The sequence below is a fragment of the Syngnathus acus genome, chromosome 12 (genome assembly GCF_901709675.1).
Source record: "Syngnathus acus chromosome 12, fSynAcu1.2, whole genome shotgun sequence".
Taxonomy (NCBI): domain Eukaryota; kingdom Metazoa; phylum Chordata; class Actinopteri; order Syngnathiformes; family Syngnathidae; genus Syngnathus; species Syngnathus acus.
Genome location: NC_051097.1, coordinates 2,141,051 through 2,164,129, shown reverse-complemented (window position 1 = coordinate 2,164,129; position 23,079 = coordinate 2,141,051). Strand labels below are relative to the sequence as shown.

The 23,079-nt window shown below is 43.8% G+C and overlaps 2 protein-coding genes across 5 annotated transcripts; both read left to right on the top strand.

The window, feature by feature from the left end:
* Nucleotides 1–738: 738 nt before the first annotated feature.
* On the top strand, nt 739–4,959 carry ncaph2 (non-SMC condensin II complex, subunit H2). 2 transcript variants are annotated; one of them, XM_037265839.1, is made up of 18 exons: nt 739–840; nt 1,242–1,373; nt 1,444–1,545; nt 2,093–2,154; nt 2,226–2,307; nt 2,373–2,429; nt 2,599–2,678; nt 2,750–2,850; nt 2,986–3,095; nt 3,166–3,334; nt 3,414–3,515; nt 3,598–3,642; nt 3,721–3,891; nt 3,963–4,022; nt 4,085–4,125; nt 4,185–4,286; nt 4,401–4,550; nt 4,606–4,959. In XM_037265839.1, the coding sequence occupies exons 2-18, from the start codon at nt 1,275–1,277 to the stop codon at nt 4,699–4,701; spliced, it is 1,629 nt and encodes a 542-aa protein (XP_037121734.1). In that variant the 5' UTR covers nt 739–840; nt 1,242–1,274; the 3' UTR covers nt 4,702–4,959. The 2 variants fall into 2 exon arrangements, with proteins under 2 accessions (XP_037121734.1, XP_037121733.1); XM_037265838.1 differs by having other exon boundaries at nt 2,750–2,871.
* Nucleotides 4,960–5,715: 756 nt separating this feature from the next.
* On the top strand, nt 5,716–22,422 carry auh (AU RNA binding protein/enoyl-CoA hydratase). 3 transcript variants are annotated; one of them, XM_037265884.1, is made up of 11 exons: nt 5,716–5,994; nt 7,157–7,224; nt 8,803–8,890; nt 8,975–9,061; nt 11,849–11,941; nt 12,130–12,186; nt 12,424–12,611; nt 12,722–12,772; nt 18,935–18,982; nt 19,554–19,627; nt 21,631–22,422. In XM_037265884.1, exons 1-11 carry the CDS (start codon nt 5,769–5,771, stop codon nt 21,665–21,667), a joined length of 1,017 nt encoding a protein of 338 aa, XP_037121779.1. In that variant the 5' UTR covers nt 5,716–5,768; the 3' UTR covers nt 21,668–22,422. The 3 variants fall into 3 exon arrangements, with proteins under 3 accessions (XP_037121779.1, XP_037121780.1, XP_037121781.1); XM_037265885.1 differs by having other exon boundaries at nt 21,581–21,668; XM_037265886.1 differs by lacking the exon at nt 21,631–22,422 and having other exon boundaries at nt 19,554–20,285.
* The last annotated feature ends 657 nt before the right edge of the window (nt 22,423–23,079 follow it).

Below are 23,079 nucleotides of genomic sequence, written 5' to 3'. Positions count from 1 at the left end.
CTCCCCTTTAACAAGCCTGATGAGTTGCACCTGGGCCCTCTGCATTCTGCTCACAGTTGCTCCCTGTGGACAAAAGAAGTATGCCACCCCGGACCCTGACAAAGGGATTCTGATGCCTGACTTTCCTGAAAGTTTGACATGGATGCAATTGCTCACTTGATTCATTGCCATCTTCCTTTTAAAGTGTATATTTTCAAAATATACAAGTGTAATTCATTCCATGACTCAATGCATAATTACATATGTCATAAAAGTTAGTGTTGAGAACTGATTGATCCGCCTGCCATCCACAGTCAGAGTTAGATGGCATCAAATGCACGTAATCGAAGAAGCATTAAACCTAAGTCAAAGTTAATGTTTAGAATTGCGAAAAATGTTTGTGGTGTCATTGTGATTTTTTGATAGGGCTTGAATGAATGGGTCACCAGTTGCAGTATGCAAAATTCGATCACTCTGATTGGCTGTTAACGAGTGTGTGAGATAATGAGAGCTCAACCAATGACCTTATCGAGCAAACTGAGCTGTACGAAACCATGAATTCATTTCAGCATGATCCTGCTTGTATTATGAGTGTGTTGTGTAGGTTTCTGGATATGTGTGCATTTGCTTTCATGAAAAGCTGACTGCGTATAGCAGGAAAACAAATGAGTTACTTCTGCGTACTGCAATCACTCACTTGTTCCGCAGACATCGCGAGAACGACCGCTATGCGGCAGCACTTCTCAATATCAGTGTTAGAAACGGAAGTCGTCTTCATATTATCGAGGAAGATTCGCCCGGGAACTTTGACGCTGTCGTAGACCCTTCAACTTTATCTTGGATCTTATATATGCCCCGTTGGTGAGTTGCGGTTTGTCTTTGTGATTTTTTTAGTAGTAAAGTCTCACGAGGTTTGGGTTTAAATAAGCGTCAATGTCGGTTTAATGACTCTTCTTTCTATCGTTTCTCTGAATGCGTCAACCTTAGGCACAACGCCAATATACTTATCAGCACACTAGTACAGTAATAGTAGTATAAATCCGAGTAGTGTCGTCTTTCATTGAACATTTACTAATCTGTTTGTTTGCGGTTAAAAGCTCGGCTCTGGGTTGTAGGTTTGCATGGACATTTTCCAATGTATCATTTACATGTCCAACCAAGTATATTGTTCTTACACTGGCGATCAGTCCTCTTTTCGAGCTGTCTTGAAATTCGTGTGTGCGCGCGCGTGTGTATGTGTGTGCGTGCGCGCCCACGCGCAGGTGTGAGTGTGGTCAGTCGGTGGTCCCGCTGTCATGGAGGGCCGATTCGCTCACCTGCTGCAGCCTATCAGGGAGCTAATCAAAAACTGGGACATGGACCTGGCGGCGGAGCTCAACGACTACCTGGAAGAGGTCGAAAACGTTTGACTGCAAGCCAACAAAACAAACATGCACAATGTGGTTCTAAAGGTCTGTGTTTCAGCTGGACGATATGTGCATTACGCTGGACGAAGGGGAAACCCAACTCAACTTTGCGGAGGCGGCGCTGCTGATTCAAGGTTCTGCCTGCATCTACAGCAAGAAGGTAAACAGAAAGCTGGAGATGTTTGATTTAAAATGTCCACCCAGGCTCCAACTTTTCTTCAGTGTTCTTCAATGAGAAAGACCAACAGGGTTTCTTGCAGAAATCAAGCCTGACCAATCGGCTGTTATGACACTTCTTCTGCTAAGCATTCTGCAATCAGACTGTAGCAGACAATACTGGACGTCAACTCTGTCTTTTCCTTGTATACGCTGGTCAATTGGATTCATTTACATTTGCGGTGCTTGAGAGTCAGCAATCCAGTTCTCTTTGTTGAAGTTTGTATGTTCAAATCAAACTCGCTAACAGTCTCTCCATCACTACAGACTGTTAGAGACCACTAATATAGTGTAGTTGCAAATCGAACTAACCAGCGTATCGGCGTATGCATTGGCAAGGAAGACGGAGTTGACATTCAGTCTAGTCCGCCGCATGGTATTGTGGGATTTTTAGCAAATGTCCGCCGTCTCACTCGCTCTTGGACAAGGAAATGAACAATTTGCGCTATCCTGTATGTGACTCAACTCTGATGCCGATGATGTGGTTGCAGGTGGAGATGCTGCATAATCTGGTCTTTCAAACATTGGACTACATTCGAGACAGGAAGAACAAGTAAGCAACACATCAAGTCTGCCTTTCTCTGATTGTTTTGCTTTTGTTTGTTTTTTTCATTCTGGTGACAGGCAAAGCAAAGAAGCGGTTGGGCGTGAGGATGTCGGCACAACAGCGGTGCACGGGCACAATGATGACAGCGACGACGACGACGTAAGAAATGCACCGCGTGAATGTCACAACTGCATCTAGTTTCTTACCTGCTGTCGTCGTTGCAGTTTTGCGAACTGGACATTAGAACAACTGACTGGGTGGACAAGCCGGAAGCCAGCGCGGTGAGAACGCGCGCACACACACGCTAACACACACACACACACACGCATCTACAGTACATGAACATATATAAAGACAACCTGTACAGAAAGCCAACTGGGCACAAATGGCACACACCCCTGTGGTTTTTCTGTGAGCTGTCAGTCAAAGTGGCTGTTGGTGTTATTGTAGCGGGTGAAGGTGGTTCCTCTCCCTCCGGTGTCTCTGATTCCTCCTGAAAGTCGAGACAAGCACAAGTATCCTCTCATCAGGTGGGCCAGCAAGTCTTAACCTCACAACAATACATGGGCTCCAGGTCTTAATGTGCATATGTGGCTGTCAGTGCCAAAGGTGAGGTGGTGTGTAGCCAAAAGGACTTTCGCATCAATATTTTCCTGCCAGGACATGAGGACTTGATCGATTTGAAGCTGCCCTCTGCCACGAGTACGCCTCGCCAGGATGCTGGTAACACACACGCACACGCACGCACACACACACACTTATTTTGTACGTACATAACCTCGGATGTTCTCCATCCCATGTACAATTGTACATGCTCCGTGACTGGTGATTACAAAGTCATGGCCGACGATCACGAGAGCATGGTTGACCTCCCCGAGCAGAGCTTTCTTCCTGCCGCCGCAGTGGAAGTGCAACAGGAAGTAGACGAGTACATCGACAGGCAGCAGGTTGGCCCGCATGTAGTGCCGGCGTGTGTGTGTGTTTTGTTTTTTACTCTGTGTGGCATGTTGTGTTCAGGCTCCAAGTCGAGAACAGCAGCAGGTTGTGTCCATGGATGCGGCGGCGCGCCCTGCTGTATGGTGCCCAAACCCCCCCCTCCCTGTTTTCAACGTTCTGTTTCAACACAACTTGTGGCCACTTCATGACCCGTACGCCACACTGGGAGCGGACACACCTTTCCAGCCAGGTATGCCTTCAATGGGGAGGGGATGAGGGTATTCAGCTCAGTTCAGAGGTGGACTTGACCACTCCGATGCTGGCTGCAGGAAAGAACTTCAAGGTTCCGTCCGGTTTGGACGACAAAGGCAAGAGGAAGCGTCAGGCTGCGTCGCTCCTTCAGGACTTCAGGACCTGGTTCAAACAAATATGTCAGACTCAGGCACCTTCTGGAGGCTTCGACTGTCATCTTTTGCCTTTTCATTACATCAATGCTGCTACTTCTTCTTGCAGATGACCTTCCAGAACGCAAGCTCAGAGAAGGACCCTCCTGCATCGGTACCGCTGATGTGCTAACATGGCAGTTTAGCTTCAAGTCACATCAAATCTGAACAAGGAGCCGTTGTTTTACCGCAGACCTCGGCTACATTCATCGCCTCAGAAGAAAGCTGAATCGTTTTAAGAGAACCAACAAGGAAGAAGTTGAAGATCATGCTTTAGAGGAGGACCTTCTGGAGCCTGAGGAAGCAGAGACCCAAGAAAAGCGCCAGGATCCTATGGATGGACTCGGGGAGCGCGACCTTCTGGGTAACATGCGCAAGCACTCACACATGCACATACGCACACCTGAGCGGTACGTTATGTACATGTGTGTATAGATGCAGATGAAGACAACATGGAGCAGGAAGCGTTTGCGGCAGGAGATGACGTGTCTGGAGGTGAGTTGAAAGGACCGATGGATGGATTTCTGACTTGGTGACTTGCAAATGTTGGCTTGCAGAAGCTGAGCTGACTTACGAGGAGTTGGTCAAGCTGCGAGTGGTAAGTGATGATGCCTCCCACAAAATGAGATAGTGTCACGTGCGTGCATGCGTGTTTAGGAGCAGATGATGGGGAACTGTCGAGAATACACACAAGAGACTGCCTTGTCCCACCGTGTCCAAAAGTGGGAGGAGCAGATCCGTCCCAAACTCCTTTGGCAGGTCAGCCGCCTCCTCTTCTTCCTCCTCCTCCCTCCTCCTGCTGCCGCTGCCGCCGCTGCTGCTGCTGCTACTCTTCCCACTCCTTTCCCCACCTGATGCCATTCCCCCCAAAAGGAGGCGCGTGCACCATTAGACATCCATGAGTACAGTAGCAAGATTGTGTCAGCATTGGGCGGCACAGGTCGGCGTCTTGCCTTCTCGTCCATTGTGCACGGCTTGGACAGCACTGAAGCCTGCAGGTTCCTGCTGGCCTCCCTTCACCTGGTAAGTTGTACGCCGTCACTGTGACATCACATTGACCTCACCGTGCGTCTTGTAGGCCAACGAATACACGGTGGACATCGACAGCGCGGCAAGTTTGGAGAAGAGCGTAGACTCGATGGGCTTGACGCTGCTCAGCGGGCTTCAGAAATAAATAAATAAATAAATAAATAAACTACTTTGATCGTCACCTGGATACTGTGTTGAACTCTAAACTGCCCAAGTCCTCGCTCATTTCAGCCTAAAAGCAGACTGCGTCAACATCTTTGAATTTGCAAAAAAGCAAATGTCAGTTTTGATGATTTTTCTCATGGACTTTGTGCAGAAAAAGAATTGTCAGTTATTGATGTTTGTGCATTTTATGCATTCATACTGGAAAACCTTTGTTCACAATAGAGCAATGTAAACGCGTTGTGTTTCCGTATGTTGGTGACTGGTGAAAGGAAATAGACGTGACGGCACTTCAGCTGCAGATAGGGATATGCTGAAGTAGTCATAAGTAGAGATGTCCATGTAGATTTTGGTGCCAATTGATAACTGTTTTTGTTTATTTTAAGCAATAGCATTTACAATGAATTCCAATGCAATGGAGAAGTTGTGATCTCTGATGTGTCAAATCAAGCAGACTCTGCCCAAAAAGTGGCCATCAGTAAGTGTTCCAAAATACCGTTAAAGCTCTTCTGTTTTTGTTTTTTTTCCTGGGGGTATGGTAACACTGACAGCATTTTTTTAATACAGTTCTATCACAAGTGCCAATGTTGGGCTCGATTTGCCCCTCCCCTTTAAAACGCCCATTTCTAATGAGTAATAGGGCCACACCTGTGATTTTTTTATGCATAAATATATTGTTTATTATAAGGAGTTGTATGCAGTGTAAAATCTCCATGCTTACTCACCAGCTTTTTTCTATATATTTTATATTTTACCTTAGTGTTTTCTTATACAATTAATAAAGCATACGAATTATTGTACTTTTATTGACTTATGCTAGTTTTTCAATATCTGTCTGGAATCTCTGGATTATTGTCTATGCTGGTGGGCAGCTCGCAACATTAAGGCTTGAAAAGAAGTAGCCGAATGAGTTTTAGCACAGCCTATTCTCGTTTTACACTTGCATTGTTACAACTCTCGTTTCGTTATCACTTCTGAACTGGTGGCAAGTATCACGTGATGTCACGTGACTAAGGTCAGAGTTCAAAGTCATAGGTACGCTTCGTAAATATGGCGGCCCTGGTCGGACGCAGGGCGCTTTTACAAGCTTGCCGCTTGCATTTTACAGACAATGATAACGCGTGCAAGCTCGGTTCGTCCTTCTTCTCTTCAAGAAAGTATGCCGGCTACTCTATATCCTTTTGCCCGCCGTTTGACTTTGGCGCACTAGCACGACAGTATAGCTCAGAGGCAAAGGACGACTTGCTCGTGAGGTACCTTGACGGAGAAGATTACGGTATGTTTTCCTCTCCCAATAGTGACCGTGAAAGACACTGGCTAACCTCTGGTATGCGATGCTTGCACAGTTGTCGCATTACGCCTGCAAATATGAAGTAGAGTTACGCCGAGCGCTAAACTACAGTGGCTGGATCTTGCACCGATTTAGTCGAAACATGACCGTCTTGTACCAGTACCTGAAAGCAATTATTCAGTTCACATAACTTACTGGAAAATGTTTTTGCTAATGAATGGGTAAAAGTTAGACATTTACTCACCCTGGAGAATATTAGTCATGAAGTATCACAAAGAGAAAGCACTAAATTTAATTTTCTCATGTTAAATGTACACAAAGTAAAAGTCTAAGTTGGTAAGGTTTTGATTGTTTTAATTTGTCATTTTGCCTTTGTATTTAGTTTACTAAAGTGGTCATTGATAGTCACTGCAAAGTGAATATCAAATATGCCTTTTAAATTTGGCACACCACAGAAGGTAGTTAATGACCCTGCCGAATTTGAATGATTGGAAAAAAATGCTGGGTATAAAATTAGGCGAATTAAGCTGTTTTCTCATGAGACGACAAAGGCAAAATAGTCACCGAATCAGTTTTGTGTTCAAAACAATGGTGAACACCAGTGCTCTTTGCAGTTTCTCTATTCGCCCAACTAGAGATAAAAAGAAATTATATCAGCCTTGTGTGAAAGAACACAAACACATCTTCGATGTGACTACTTTACACCATCAAAACATACAACGTACAAAAAACAATCAGTCTATATCGGGTGCTTTTGTATTTCATATGCAGTGGGTCATAAAATTAACCTTTGATTGTATATTTAAGGCGCATGTGATCTTTACCTGTTTGCATACCCTTACAAGTTTTATTTTGCATTGCTGATCAACAATAATCTAATTATGTAGGCTACACATGTTGGCTTATGAAAAAATTGCTTCAATGTATGCTAATAGTCAAAAGCCATGTTTGAGGTGGCGTAACCTTTTTTGAATTGGTTTTACAATGGGTTTTTTTTTCCGTATGGTGATCTTAATGCTTGATTTTAATAGCTAGTTGTGCTCTCTGTGTTGACACGTTTAACAGATTTTGTGTTTTTTTATTTGTGAAATTTCTATGTTGTTCTGGTTAGTAACACATTCAATCATCATTTACCCTTTTGTTTCAGGTATAGTGGTTGTTGGGATAAACCGACCAAAAGCCAAAAATGCTATAAGCAAAAATCTGGTAAAAATGGTATGTTTTCTATGTTTGCCTCTTGTATTTCTCAAATGTCTGTAAATTAGTGTGCTTCTCAACCGAAATGCATTTTGCCTAAATGCATAATGTACACTACCGTTCAAAAGTTTGGGGTCACAAAATTGTTTGGGTGACCCCAAACTTTTGAACGGTAGTGTAAATATTATTATAATAAAATATTATGAATTAAATATTATAAATTATATTTTATATTTGTATAAGATTATATATAATCTATGAATATAAGTATACATATATATTATAAGATTTTTTACACAGAAGATTATATATATAATCTATAAATAATTATCTAAATAAATATATACACTACCGTTCAAAAGTTTGGGGTCATCCAAACAATTTTGTGACCCCAAACTTTTGAACGGTAGTGTATGTACTTTTATATTAATGAATACTATTGAATTTGTATGTTAAAACTATATACCGTATTTTCCGAACTATAAATTGCTCTGGAGTACAAGTCGCACCAGCCAAAAAATGCATGACAAAGAAGAAGAAAAAATGTCGCACCGGAGTACAAGTCGCATTTTTGGGAGAACTTTATTTGACAAAATCCACCACCAAGAACAGGCAACAGCAGGCTAAACGATACGGTATGCTAATGGTACATAAAAATTGTAGCGTTACCAAAGTACCAGGCAAGTTGTGGGTTTGTGTAGCCTCACTCTAACAACGCGCCCCGGATCTCTCTTCCCGTCTCCTCCCCCCTGCTGCCTTCACGGCCTCTTTAGGCAATCTGAAACTACTGAACTCCAATGATATACAAGCTTCTACACTAAATAAACTATACTGTTAGGGCTGTGGACTCGGACTCGGTCGGACTCGGTCATTTTTGCCGGACTCGGACTCGGTGCTGATTTTGACCGAGTCCGACAATAAAAAAAAAAATACGTTCAATTTTATTTTCATCATGCTGCTGAGAATGCGCGTAGGAATACTGTCCACAGCCCTGCTTACGATCAATGCGGCCGAGGTTGATGGCTCCACATCGACGGAGGAGGATGAGTTTGAAAAAGAACTTGACAGCATTGAGCGCCGCCGGCGTTTGTCGGCCGCCACCTCGCCAACCGACATAGATGAAGAAATTGGGGCAATGTTGGCACTTGGTCGAATGAAAGAGAGCCCATTTGTTACAGCTGATCGTTATCCGTCCGGCCTCAAGGCAGCGACTCGGACACTAACAGCAATGCCAATCAGCCAAGTCAGCGTAGAGCGCCTGTTTTCCGGGCTCAAGTTTATCATGTCTGATCAGCGCGGCGCGATGAAGGCTGACTTGGTTGAGGCGATTTTGTTCCTAAGAACAAACTCAAGTCGTTGAATTGAAACTTGAAAGTATCTGTTTATTGTATTCGTTTATATGTTTAATAAAGACAAAGCCATCACAAAACTGTTGTAATTATTTAGATTTTGATCTAAATTAGCCTTGAATAAAGACTAAGCAGTCACATGAATTAACATAAAAAAATGGACACTCGGACTCGGTGGTCAAGAGGCCGGACTCGGTGCAAAAATCCGACCGAGTCCACAGCCCTAATTTTTTTTTCTTTCTTTCAGATGTCTGATGCTGTAGGGGATATAAAAAAGAATAACAAAATCCGCAGTGTAATTTTTTGCAGTCTGGTTCCAGGGATCTTCTGTGCAGGTCAGTCTTCATTTTGTCCATTTATCAAATCAGTAAATGCAAATTTAAAGAGGTTTAAGGTTTACTGCTTTGTCTCGTGTACAGGAGCAGACCTTAAGGAGAGGGCCAAGATGCATCAAAGTGAAGTGGGACCATTTGTGTCCAAAGCAAGAGCACTAATCACTGAACTGGGTAAACATTTGTCCATTGTAATTGGAGCCTATGGATGTCACGTATTGTCACTGCCTGGTGAAAACTGGTCCAAATTTGGTCAAGTCAATATTTTTTTCAATTTACTACAATTGGTCTGTACTAGGGATGCACCGAAATAAAAATTCTTGGCCGAAACCGAAAACCAAAAATGAGGAAACCAAGGCCGAAAACCGAAACACCGAAAGAAATGATTGTCAGTTATTAGAACCACAGCATTTATGGCTACATGTGTACTAACCTCACTAAAATCAAGGCATTGCAATAAACCAGTTACAAAAGTATGAAAATATTTATTTAGCATTGACATTACAACAATGCACAATATAAATTAAAATTCAAAAATAAAATAAAAATAAAATGTTTAACTTGACCCCACTCATGTGTACATTAACTAATAATTTACAGGCTTATAACTGACTGGCCTGCTGAAAGACTGTAAAATTAAATATGTTCTCTTGGCAGAATCACTGGAGAACTTTCTTGCCTTTTCAAAAACGTCCGCCACAGACGGAGTGGGCGTGCTCGGTGTCAGTTTCCTTTTCTGTGTCGCCTTCTTCTCATATTCAGAATGGCGATCGGGATGTTTGGATTTCAGGTGATGAATTAAACCCGACGTGGAGAAACTTTTTGCAGATGCACCCCCTCTTGAAATTCCAGCATTGCATGTTTTGCAAATCGCTATCCGTGGGTCTTTCTCTGAGATAGTGAAATCAGTCCACACCGCAGACATGCTGGCTCTTATCCCGTTTTCCCGGGTGCTGGCTGCGCTGTTTGCTCACGTCATCACAAGTTTCGGCCGTGTTGTTTCGGTGATTTAGGTCTTTCGGCCAAAAACCGAAAATGCACTTTTGGGTCATTTTCGGCCGAAAATTTTCGGTGGCCGAATTTTCGGTGCATCCCTAGTCTGTACCCATGTGGGTCTAGTTTTACATATCTACCAATCTTGTATTCATTGGTTTTAATACAATTACTGTATTTTCTGGACTATAAATCGCTCCGGAGTGACATCAGCCATAAAATGCGTAATAAAGAAGAAAAAAACATAATAGTCGCACCGGAGTACAAGTCGCATTTTTGGGGTAACTTTATTTGACAAAATCCAACACCAAGATCAGACATGAACAGGCAACAACAGGCTAAACATTATGGTATGCTAACCGTTACATAAACACAAACAAGGAACTGAGAACGTGCCTGACATACACAAACAAGGAACTGAAAACGTGCCTGACATAACATTAACAGTTATTCAAATAACTATCACATAAATAACATGTTTATCAAATCATCCGTGTCACTCCAAATCATTAAATCCATCGAAATCTTCGTCCTTTGTCTCTCACGCCGCTGCTGACTCCGGAAGTGCATGCGGCGCTGACTCGTCAGTTGTGGTTCCAGTTATTCCACAGGCCTATATATATATATATCAAATAACTATAACATAAATAAAAATTTTATTGAACCATCCGTGGCAGTCTAAATCATTAAATCCATCGAAATCTTCGTCCTGTGTCACTTTAAAAACAAAGCGCCGCTGCTGACTCAGGAAGTACATGTGCCACTGACATCAGACTCGTCATCAGTTGCGGTTCCAATTATTCCACAGGCCTATTTAACTATATATAAACCATATATCAAATAACTATAGCATAAATAACAAGTTTATCGAACCATCCGTGTCACTCCAAATCATTAAATCCATCGAAATCATCATTCTCCATGTCGCTTATAAACAACACCGCTGCTGACTCCGGCAGTACATGCGGGGCTGAGGCCAGACTCATTGTCAGTTGCGGTTCCAATTATTCCACAGGCCGAGTGTGCCCTCATGCGGTTTAAAGTGAAAATAACGTGAAGTGATCAACTATACTAGTAAGTAATGTGTTAATGATCAAGTAATAATGTGTTAATAATTTCACATATAAGTCGCTCCTGATTATAAGTCGCACCACCGGCCAAACTATGAAAAAAACAGACTTGTCGTGTTGATGTAATCATATATATGTTATCCCATATTTGCTCAACATTATTGTGCGTTGTACTAGATAGTACGAGATGTCACAAGAACTGATACTTTCGGTACCAATTTGGTACCAACACGCAAAAAATACGTCAATACCTGCTTTTTGTGATACAGAATATTTAACTTTTCACTCAGCGTGCTGTGTCGATTCTTGCCGGAACTGAAGGGGGCAGTATATGCATGCGAGCATCAGGGAGCATCAGGGAGCAGCAGTCAGCGGCACTGAAGAAGAAGAAAACTTTCGTTGTTTCAGAACAATGGCTTTAGCAAGTGGGAGTGGAAGTCCAACACGCCGGCTTGTTGAGAAGCCAGGTCGCACAAAGAGTCGTGTGTGGAAATATTTTGCATTCGAGGCGGACGCAACCGGACCAATTATAGATTCGTCCTTTTACTATCACTGTTGTGCCACGTTAAGTTATAAATATGTTAACCCGAATATGCCTAAGTGCCGTCATTCTGGCATGAGTCAGCTGGGGCATTACGGTTACCAAACGTATTTAATGTCAAACATTTTGACAAAGTGCCCAGACAAAGGCTCAAATATGCAAAATTATGTTTGTGTGCAAGCCTTCTTGGCTATAGATGGATTAGTGATTTTAAAAGTGTTTGTTGTTTTTTACCGTGGTACCGAATTGGTATCAAGAATGGAAAATCAAGGTCTTGGTACCGACTACTGAAATACTGGTATTGTGACATCCCTAACTTGAACTTGTGCTTCTGCTGAAATGTATTTCCACTAATAGGCAACCTACCAATGCCCACAATTGCTGCACTTGATGGAGCTGCCTTAGGAGGAGGCTTGGAAATGGCTCTGGCATGTGACATCAGAGTTGCCTGTAAGATTCTTTTAGGTTTTGTTTTAGAATAATAGCGAGAGGTTGCGTTTATATTTTTATTGCTGTTACATGCACATGACTTTCTGGCCATTTTGTGTATCACTTTACTCTTTTGTCCCTTTGCACATTTGTTCTTCATTGATGTGGAACCTTCAAAAGTTTCATTGTCATGTTATCTCTCCCTACAGCAAATTCTGCAAAAATGGGACTTGTTGAGACTAAACTTGCAATTATTCCTGGGGCAGGTAAGATTATATTCTGTTACGGTGAACAATAGATTTTTTGGCTTGTAAAAAATTTAAAAACCTTTGGTTGAGAGGCTTTATGCACACACTCTTATTCTAGATGATGGTGACTGTATTCATTATTTTAATTTCTTTTATTGATTGTTGCTATTAGAAAGTATTTTTTTGAAGGATGTTGGATGGTCTTGTATTTTATTGAATAAACGGAGCTTCTTATCTTACCCTTTTCCAATGCAGGTGGCACTCAGCGTCTCCCCAGGGTGATTGGTGTGTCCCATGCTAAAGAGTTGATGTACACTGCCCGGGTGGTGGATGGAGCAGAGGCTTGTCGCTTGGGCCTGGTCAGTCATTCTGTGGAGCAGAATAAGAGTGGAGATGCTGCCTATCTGCGAGCTTTGGAGCTTGCGCGTGAGATTAACCCTCAGGTGAGAGGGTGCTAGTTGCAAGAAGCTATCAAGGAAAGCATCTTGTCATTCTTTTTTTTTCTATTCATGCTGTCATACTCCTGTTGGACCTTGTATTTTTGTTCCCACAGGGTCCAATTGCAGTGAGAATGGCAAAATTGGCTATCAATCAGGGTATAGAGGTAAGCCAGCAATGCACAACAATCCACTTTATGCGCTACCGACTCTTGCATTCTGCGAAATAGGTGAAAGCACTTTGTTCTGGCACAAGTAAATGGCAGAACCCTATGACAGGATACTCAAACCAACTGTCTTCAGGCAGTTGGCGGTATACACTCTGAACTGGTCCCCCAGCCAATTGTTGTGCACACAATGTCCTATTACGATGAAAATTTGATGTACAGTGCCTTGCGAACGTATTCGGCCCCCTTGAACCTTTCAACATTTCGCCACATTTCAGGCTTCAAACATAAAGATATAAAATTTTTATTTTTTGTCAAGAATCAACAACAAGTGGGACACAATCGTGAAGTGGAAGGAAATTTATTGGATAATTTAAACTTTTTTAACAAATAAAAAACTGAAAAGTGGGGCGTGCAATATGATTCGGCCCCTTTACTTTCAGTGCAGCAAACTCACTCCAGAAGTTCAGTGAGGATCTTTGAATGATCCAATGTTGTCCTAAATGACTGATGATGATAAATAGAATGCACCTGTGTGTAATCAAGTCTCCGTATAAATGCACCTGCTCTTTGATAGTCTCAGGGTTCTGTTTAAAGCGCAGAGAGAACCATGAAGACAAAGGAACACACCAGGCAGGTCCGAGATACTGTTGTGGAGAAGTTTAAAGCCGGATTTGGATACAAAAAGATTTCCCAAGCTTTAAACATCTCAAGGAGCACTGTGCAAGCAATTATATTGAAATGGAAGGAGTATCAGACCACTGCAAATCTACCAAGACCCGGCCGTCCCTCCAAACTTTCATCTCAAACAAGGAGAAGACTGATCAGAGATGCAGCCAAGAGGCCCATGATCACTCTGGATGAACTGCAGATAACTACAGCTGAGGTGGGAGAGTCTGTCCATAGGACAACAATCAGTCATGCACTGCACAAATCTGGCCTTTATGGAAGAGTGGCAAGAAGAAAGCCATTTCTCAAAGATATCCATAAAAAGTCTCGTTTAAAGTTAGCCACAAGCCACCTGGGAGACACACCAAACATGTGGAAGAAGGTGCTCTGGTCAGATGAAACCAAAATCGAACTTTTTGGCCACAATGCAAAACGATATGTTTGGCGTAAAAGCAACACAGCTCATCACCCTGAACACACCATCCTCACTGTCAAACAAGGTGGTGGCAGCATCATGGTTTGGGCCTGCTTTTCTTCAGCAGGGACAGGGAAGATGGCTAAAATTGATGGGAAGATGGATGGAGCCAAATACAGGACCATTCTGGAAGACAACCTGTTGGAGTCTGCAAAAGACCTGAGACTGGGACTTTATCTTCCAACAGGACAATGATCCAAAACATAAAGCCAAATCTACAATGGAATGGTTCACAAATAGACGTATCCAGGTGTTAGAATGGCCAAGTCAAAGTCCGGACCTGAATCCAATCGAGAATCTGTGGAAAGAGCTGAAGACTGCTGTTCACAAACGCTCTCATCCAACCTCACTGAGCTCAAGCTGTTTTGCAAGGAAGAATGGGCAAGAATTCCAGTCTCTCGATGTGCAAAACTGATAGAGACATACCTCAAGCGACTTGCAGCTGTAATTGCAGCAAAAGGTGGCGCTACAAAGTATTAGCGCAAGGGGGCCGAATAATATTGCACGCCCCACTTTTCAGTTTTTTATTTGTTAAAAAAGTTTAAATTATCCAATAAATTTTGTTCCACTTCACGATTGTTTCCCACTTGTTGATTCTTGACAAAAAATTAAACTTTGTTTGAAGCCTGAAATGTCGCGAAAGGTTCAAAGGGGCCGAATACTTTCGCAAGGCACTGTACATGTGTATTTTAAGGGGGAGGAAACCCCCCCAAAAATATTTTGTGATGTTCTGTGCAGCCCCATTAGTCTGTTTATCGTTAAACTGTCTTATCCCAGTAAATTATGTATTTTAAGAAATGAATTAATCTCAGGAAACGAAAGTTACGAATGTAACTATGGTTCTATGAATCCCGAATGACCACCAGGAGGCGGTGCTTAAAGCACTGAATGATTCCTTCAGGCATGCGCAGTCCGAGTATGCATACCAAATTAGTCGCCTGTGACACTAGACTGGTATGGTGTCACTAGAGGCTCATTTCCTACGGAATCTTCTCACGTGAACATGAGGATTCAGAGAGACAGGACCTCCTGGCGGTCATTCGTGATTCATAAAATCGTAGTTACATTCGTAACTTTCGTTATATTGCATCCTTGCCGACTGCCAGGAGACGGTGCTTAAAGCACTGAATGAGAAATGCCAGCGTTGTCACGAGGAATCCCAGACACAAAACCTCACTGGGAAGCCTCAGCAGGACCAACGACCACCCCCAAAGGAAAGGGTGATGGGACATCCGCAAAGTAGAACCTGGAGAAAGTACTGGGCGCTGACCAGAAAGCAGCGGCACAAATGTCCTCCAGGGACACTCCCCTCAGGGTGGCCCAGGATGTGGCAATGCCCTGGGTAGAGTGGCAACGCACCCACTATGTTAGGGGGCGGCCAGACGCCAGGTAACAATGGCGGATGGCATCCACAACCCAGCGGGACCAACGTTGTTTGGAAAGAGTGCGTCCCCTGTTTACGCCCCCATAGCAGACAAAAAGCTTCAAAGAAGCACAAATGTTAACAGTCGCAGCCACATAGGCCCGGACAAGCATAAGAGGTTTGATTCAACACTGCCCTCACTCGACGGGGGCACGAATCGGGCAAGCTGCACAGGCTGGTTTTGACGAAAGTCCAACAGCACCTTCGGGACAAAAGCGCAGTTTGGCCACAGGGTGACGCTGGCACGATCCGGGTGCCACCGCAGGCACCCAGGGCTCACCGACAAGGCATGCAATTCTCCATCCCGCCTCGCAGAGGCAATGGCGAGCAGGAAGGCGGATTTATGGGACACTCACTGAAGGTCCGCATCTGCCAGGGGCTCAAAAGGAGGCCAACACAGGCTGTCAAGCACCAGATGAAGATCCCTTGGGTCAAGATAGAAACCACCCAGGGGTCCAAGGCACACGCAGCCCAGTAACTGAGCTGCTTCAAGATTCAAGAGTTTTTTATTCGCCATGTTTGAGCGTGCCAAACAAGGAATTTGACTTTGGTGAATCACAGCCTCTATTCAACATTTAGGTGACTAACAACACTCAGGACATGTGAAAAATGGCAAATATTCTCAAACATCCCCTGATCTTAAACTCCCAAGAGGGCAAGGAAAAACTCAAAACTCCAGCTAGGGGAAATGAGAAACCTTGAGAAGAGACCACAGATGGGAGGGTCCCTCTTCCAGGATGACCAGGCTGCAATGGATGCAGAGAGGACACATAGTACAAACATCCATCCATCCATCCATCCATCTTCTTCCGCTTATCCGGGGTCGGGTCGCGGGGGCAGCAGCTTCAGGAGAGACTCCCAGACTTCCCTCTCCCCAGCCACTTCATCTAGCTCATCCCGGGGGATCCCAAGGCGTTCCCAGGCCAGCCGAGAGACATAGTCTCTCCAGCGCGTCCTGGGTCGGTACAAACAGTACAAACAGTGTAGACAATTCAAAAAAGGTGTGGAGAGGAGGATGTTATTGCACAGTAATGACTCTGAGACTCTAAGAGTGGTGTGAGTTCATCAGAGCAAACGCCTGGGGGAAGAAGCTGTCTCTGTGTCTGCTGGTTTTGGCGTACGTAGCTCTATAACGTCGTCCGGAGGGGAGTAGTTCAAACAGACTGCAACCTGGGTGAGAAGGGTCTGTAGAGATGTTACTTGCACGTTTCCTGGTCCTGGAGAGGTACAAGTCTTGGATAGATGGGAGGTTGATTCCAATTATCTTTTCTGCAGTCCTGATTGTCCGTTGCAGTCTGTGCTTGTCTTGTTTGGAGGCCGATCCAAACCAGACAGTGATGGAGGTGCTGGTGGGAAAAGCAACCGACGACCAGCCCCGAGGCCTCGGTCCCTAGACCACTGGGCCCGAGGAACCCTAGACAGACGGCAGGAGGGACGGAGGGTAGAACTAGCAGACTGGGGCTGTCCGGGAGGCAAGCGGGAAGAGGAGCGGAGTGTTGTAGCCCCACCCCGCAGAAGCCACAGGGCGCCGCCGAAACCACGGTGGAGGGCGGGGCTGGGGAAAAGATGGGACACGGGGCCCACTCGGGGGTGCCCGGCCCTCATTAAGGCCAGAGAAACACTCCCTGGTCTCCCAAGCTCTTGTTAGAATAGGCCTCTTTGGCATTTATGATTAGCTAGTTCGCTTGAGCTATGCCGTTATATCGCTGTAACATTTCTCTTGCTTTATTGACTTTCCCTTCTCTATGACACTCTTTACACATATGTAGGAGTCGCTCTCAGTTAAGACTACAAGGTCACACATTATCACACAGGCTAGGCAGAGTCGCCCCCTTGCAGGAGGGCGGCCCAGAGTAGTATAAGAATAGGGACCTTGGTGGTTGGGGTTAGACCAGACATGGGCAAACTACGGCCCGCGGGCCACATCTGGCCCACGGGGCCGTTTAATCCGGCCCGCCAAACCTGAATAAATTGTATTGTTAATTTTTTTTTGGGTCATTTTCCCTGCAATTACTATGTTTCCCCAGTAGATGGGGAAGCGCATTTACTCCCGGGAGCCGTGTCAGAAAGCTCGGTGCACACTCACAAGTGCGTGTGCGTACTCAGTAGTACGTAGTAATTTCATCTATCAGTGCCGAATTTCGAGTGTAGGCTGTGACGTCAGTATTCTCGTAATTCGCGCGCTGAGCTTTCAGATACAGTTTTATGCTAATGCCACCCACAAACCTTCCCCTGGAATCCTTCCATTAAAATGAGGGGCCCGAAGAAAAGAAAGGTGGACAGTGAGTGCTGAATGTTAAAAAAGAGTGGACAATTTGGCTCGACCTACGTGTGTGAGAAGACGTTCAGTCACATGAACGTCAACAAAGCCCGTCACAGATCTAGGTTAACGGACCTACGGCAAGTTGCTGATCTGGGGCCGCCCTTTTACAGGGGGGACGGGCCACAGCAGCCGGTGAAGCACAACGCTTATAGCGTAGCGTGTAGACAGCTGATCCCGGGGACGGGTACCTTTCATGTCCACGGCGTCAGCTTGAAGGAACCTCGGACAGCGCTCAGCACTTATGTCCGAGGCCACAAAGAGGGCACTGTAGTCCACACAACACTGGGAGTCCTCCATTGTGAAAAAAGGACAATCCCAAAGAAGGCGACGTGGATGTTGCCTGCAACAAGCTCAAGCGGGGCAGCCGAGGGTAGGTGGAGCGAACGGCACTCGCACAGCGAGTGCAAACGCACATCGCGAGCAACAGTCTAAGCAGCAATGAGCCGAGGGAAGGCGGCGCGAATGCCGCCTGCTCAGCAAGCGCAAATTCGCGACGCGACAGTCCAAGCAGTGACAAGCCAAGGAAAGGCGGCGCGAGCGCTACCTGGACGGCAACCACAAATGTACGTCGCGGGGCAACAGCCCAGTGATAAGCCGAGGGAAAGTGGCGTGAACGCTACCTGCACAGCAAGCGCAAATGCACGTTGCGGGGTGACAGACCAAGCCGTGACAAGCCGAGGGAAGGCGACGTGAACGCTACCTGAACAGCAAGCACGTCGCGGGCGACAGCCCAAGCAGCAACAAGCTGAGGGAAGGTGGCGCGAATGCTTCCGACACACAGCAAGCGCAAAACGCACGAAACAAAAGGAAAAGGGGGATAACCAAGCCACACGACGTGGAGGTCAGCACACGACCACGCCAGGACACATGTACGGTTACAACTGCGCCAAAACACCATACTCAAAGTCAACCACAGCCGCAGCCTAGGAGGGCGAAAATATCCTGCTCCGACCAAAGGCTCCACGGCGGCGGGGAAAAGATGTCAAAAGACGAATCCAACTTTCTTCAGGGCCGAAAACACCCACTGGTATGCAACCCACGCGAGAAGAAAAGAGGAAACGAGCCTCTGGTGACACCGGACTTTATACCCGTCTCGGGTCATCCAGGGGTCACAGCTTTTTGCATTTGGTATGCAAACTCGGACTGCGCATCAGCGAAGGAATTATTCAGTGCTTTAAGTACCGCCTTCTGGCGGTCAGCAGGAATAAAATAGAATTTGCTTAAAATCACACTCAGATTATAGATTACAAGACTTGATGTGGTGTCTTTCAGGTGGATCTGTCAACTGGCTTGGCTATTGAAGAAGCATGCTATGCCCAAGTGAGTACATGTAAAATCCTTTCATGTTGAAATGTTACCAAAATTGGCACCTCTTAAATACTGTGAAATCAACATACTGTTTTCCAAAAGGGCCCTTGTTTTAGAAATTATTTAAGGGAAACTATTTAGTTTTAACATTCTTATACAGACAATTCCTTTGGCCTGTAGTGGTATAAATGGCTGAGGAAGTAAAATAAAATGTGCGGAAATCAAGATGAAAGGTGATCTTTTTCAAGGGATAACTCATAACGTTAACTCAGGGAGAGAATAGTGTGTTATAACACAAGGACAACTGTTGATTTCAATATTTACTTGTGTACCAAATGTAAACTACTAAAGTGCATTTGTTAGTGTGTGCATTTCCTGTGGACTTTTTTTTTTTTTTTTAAATAGTAGCCAGAAACATGGTCAGTAAATACCAAATTTTTGTTAATGTAAAAAAAAATTAAAATGGGCTGAAAACTCCTGCAATTGTCTATCTTATTGAATGTCTTGTCACCATGTTAAAAACAAAACAAGCCACTAGGTAACAATAAGTGAAGAGTATTAATGTTGCATTTTTCTTTCTAAGGTGATACCAACCAAAGATCGACTGGAAGGTTTAGCTGCATTTAAGGAAAAGAGGCGTCCTCAGTACAAGGGAGAGTGAGTCATTGTGCTCCTCAGAATGTTCAAGACTTTTGCCTTAATTTCTTGTACCACTGCTTCCGACATGCTTAGAGGTGAAATTGTACACGACAGTGCATTTGCCTGCACAGTACTTGAAGGGCAGGATTATGTTTGATACTGCTTGATCCTTGTTTTAGTGACCATAGCATATTATTCAAGTAATGTCCAGTAATTTCTTTTAGTTCCCAATGCAAAAAGCCATAAATTAGTATGATTTAGTTATTGCTTCTTGAATGATGTATCAATAGGATTTTTTTTTCTTTACTTGGGTTTCTGTCTATCAAAAACACTGTGACCTGAGAATTGTCATAGCCATTTTGCAAACCAAAGCAATGATTGCTAAATGACTGTGGTGTCACTCGTGCAATGTTTCCTCTCAAACACTACAGAGAGAGAAATATTGGAGTATGCTCATACCACATCCCTTACAGTTTGCATGGAGCTTGCATGGAGTCATAGGAAGTGAAAATTGTTTTGTCTGTGACCTGTTTTACAGTTTATGCCACACTTTTTGTCACAGTCACTGATCGGAACATTACAATTAGTCTGCATTAAAAAAAATACATGAAACAAAAAAGCCAACATTTTGTGTTGCAATTCCGAATGTAGAATTCAAATATACGTTTTTCCTCAATATGCGCGCATGTGTGTTAGTCCGCGAATAACGTTTTTTGACAAAAGTCGCACAAAACTGCGACTTATAGTTTGGAAAAAAGAGTACAGTCAAACCTCGGTTTTCGAACGCCCCAGTTCTCGAACAAATCGGAATTCGAACGAAAAATTTGAGATTTTTTTGCTTCGGTTGTCAAACAAAATTCGGAGGTCGAACCTCGCGAGATGAGCCGAAAAGACCCAAGAAAACCCAACCGTGCGGCCCGGATGCCGACTGACTCCGTTCGTTATTGTATTTTCGTTACTTTGAGGATTGTATTAACCCCTAATCATGCCTCCAAAGAAAGCAAGTGGGAGCAGTAAAGCCATCCTAAAACACAAAAACGCTCTTATAGCAATGCGATAGTGAGCGCCCGGCGCGCTGCGGTTACGCGATCGGACCAAATTAAGCTCCCTGCGCACTGAGGTCCACTTAAATTTGGTAAAGTACATCAGGACTTTAAAAATATTTTCTAAATTTCAGCGACGGCTCTGTCACAATAATGCGACCAGCGCGGTGCAGTTGCGCGGTCGGCGGCATGCTACGGTTGCGCGTTCGGCAGTGCGCTGCAGTTGCGCGATCGGACAAAAATGCGCAAATGAAAAAATGCTTAAAAAAGGTGTTTGGGTTTTTTTAGTTTTGGAACGGATTACATTTTTTTCCATTATTTGTAATGGGAAAAATAGATTCGGAATTCAACAATTTCACTTCTAGAACCGCCTTCTGGAACGGATTGTGGTCGAAAACCGAGGTTTGACTGTACTTGGAATACAATAATGAAGATAACATGAGTTTATACTTGATGAATGGGTGCACATGGACATCTAGGTTTCAACTCAATGTGTTATATAATATATTTTATTATGTGCTGTCTATTAATTTAGGTATGTAGCAGTGTTTTTGTTCATAACTACTGCAAATAAATCTCAAACTCATCTGGACTGATTATTATTGTAATCCTTCTTTAGTGTGGCACTTCCCAGATGGATAAAGGTCTGACACATACAGTTGTGATGAAATCGACCACTTGTGTACTGTGAGATGACACGTTTTAACTCTTGATCATTACTAACAAGCACGGCAGCTAACCAGTCTGCAAAAAAGCATAAGTAGCAAGGCTGTCACTCGGTTTTGTGGACTCCAATGTTAGCCCCAATGTTAATAATTGGTTGATTGGAGATTATTTTTACTTCTACCCTTAACATAAAATAGTAATCAATGCATTTTGAACAAAGTCGTGCTAATTTTGCTCATAATTTTCTTATACAATTTATCAGTCCTTTTTAGTGTGGAAGAAAGTGCCAGTGTCTGGCTCCCCCTCTTTCAGGCAATACGACTGCGCCCCGGGGCATTTCTACAAATAGGTTTGTAGAGTTATAAACTTGCTTTAATACAACCAGTGTAAAACAAAAACACACTTGGATACAGTTTTCTTGATAATTCAAATATATTGTTTTCTTCTGCTTCTCCTCATCAATATGGCCCCACCCATTCCGTCTTCCCATGTTTTGGTGGTAGTCAGCAGAGGAATGTGACACAATTTGTCCATTCAAAATCATTGTACATACATTGCTAATTATGTCCAAAAACAGCTCCACAATGTATGTGGACATCTCTACTTATGCCCACTGAAATCTTTAAATATACAGTATCTTGACGATTAGCCTCTGTATGGCTCACTTATGAGGGAATAAGGAAGCTGTATTGTTTGTAGGTCGTTATGTATTTAATTTCAGTCTATAGGGGTTAGCGTGACTTATCTTTTTCTCAAGTCCACCTCGCCAACATGTATCCAAAGATGATGCACCTTAATTTATGCCTCCACAGTTGGCTAGAGGGTCAGCTCCCGAAATGGAGCTCAGGTACTCTGAATTTTTCAAAGGTCATCCATTCAGCCATCTATTTATTTTCTACACTGCATATTTTCACTAGGTTTATGGGTGCCCTGAAATTTTCAAGGTCCATCAGAAGTTGATACACTCAAAGCGGTCATTTCAACGAGCGCAATCCGCATGCAATGTGGAGCTCTGTTTCTGGCTGGACAGAAGCCAGCATTCCCCAAGCTAACTTTGGCTGAATACGTGGCGTTCAGCTAACTGGTTTGTCTACTAAATGTGTCCGTCGTTTCCATAGATTGAAGGAACTGAACCATCAACGAAACAAAGTCTTTCAGGGAATCCTCTATAGTATAACTCTTTGTTAGTATAGAGTCTATACTAACAAAAGATTTCTGAAACACTACTTGAACAAGCAGGACTTTGCCCACAGTCGTAGGAACATTGCTGTAAAAATGAAATTTGACCAGGCACTTCTTTGAGGTTCTGATGTTGGGGGACGGTTCCATGAGTTGCTTGGATTGATGCATCCAACAACGGAACATTTTGATCTCTCCACTTCGGCGTACTTGAGTTGTTTGGACAACAAAAGTCTCTCCAAGTAATAAATATAGCGGATTTGAGAAACTGTTTGGCAACACCCATTACCTTGTTTGGTTTGTCCCGCCCCAACGGATGTGCTGTAATAGATAAAATTACATAATGGAAAACTGAGAAATCTGAACGGTGTAAAAAATAACCCTCCATAATCATAAAATCACAAAAGTATCTCTGGAGGGATATATTACACTTTTCTACACTCCTGGAGACTCCAAATACACAAGAAAATTATTTTAAAAGCAAAAAAATTTAATTTTCCATGAGATGTCTCCTTTAAATAATTAAAACTTAGATGGATGCATGGAATTTCTTCTGCTTTTCTGCTACGTTCTGGCAATAAT